At 69.3% G+C, this 521-nt stretch overlaps 1 protein-coding gene across 1 annotated transcript in view; it reads left to right on the top strand.

Annotated features, from left to right (window-relative positions):
* The window catches only part of NR2F6 (nuclear receptor subfamily 2, group F, member 6), a gene marked incomplete at its 5' end in the record, with an annotated part of 2,554 nt that overhangs the window by 1,122 nt on the left and 911 nt on the right, over positions 1 to 521 (top strand). Inside the window, 2 exon segments of the mRNA XM_010191561.1 lie at positions 1 to 153; positions 354 to 519. The exon segment at positions 1 to 153 is cut by the window's left edge and continues 10 nt beyond it. Coding sequence (XP_010189863.1) covers positions 1 to 153; positions 354 to 519 — 319 coding nt within the window.

The following is a 521-nucleotide window of genomic DNA, read 5'->3' as shown; positions in this document are numbered from 1 at the left end:
AGTGCCAGCCCCACAGCCATGCCCAGCGGGGAGTATTTCAACGGGCAGCCGGTGTCGGAGCTGATCTCGCAGCTGCTGCGCGCCGAGCCCTACCCCGCCGCCCGCTACGGCTCGCAGTACGCGCAGCAGGGCAGCGTGATGGGCATCGACAACATCTGCGAGCTGGCCGCGCGCCTGCTCTTCAGCACAGTGGAGTGGGCCCGCAACATCCCCTTCTTCCCCGAGCTGCCGGTCTCCGACCAAGTGGCCCTGCTGCGGAGCTGATCTCGCAGCTGCTGCGCGCCGAGCCCTACCCCGCCGCCCGCTACGGCTCGCAGTACGCGCAGCAGGGCAGCGTGATGGGCATCGACAACATCTGCGAGCTGGCCGCGCGCCTGCTCTTCAGCACAGTGGAGTGGGCCCGCAACATCCCCTTCTTCCCCGAGCTGCCGGTCTCCGACCAAGTGGCCCTGCTGCGGCTCCGCCGGAGTGAGCTCTTTGTCCTCAACGCGGCGCAGTCGGCGCTGCCGCTGCACATGGCC

This window comes from Mesitornis unicolor, unplaced genomic scaffold, assembly GCF_000695765.1.
Source record: "Mesitornis unicolor isolate BGI_N332 unplaced genomic scaffold, ASM69576v1 scaffold36569, whole genome shotgun sequence".
NCBI lineage: Eukaryota > Metazoa > Chordata > Aves > Mesitornithiformes > Mesitornithidae > Mesitornis > Mesitornis unicolor.
This window is presented reverse-complemented; position numbering and strand designations above follow the sequence as displayed.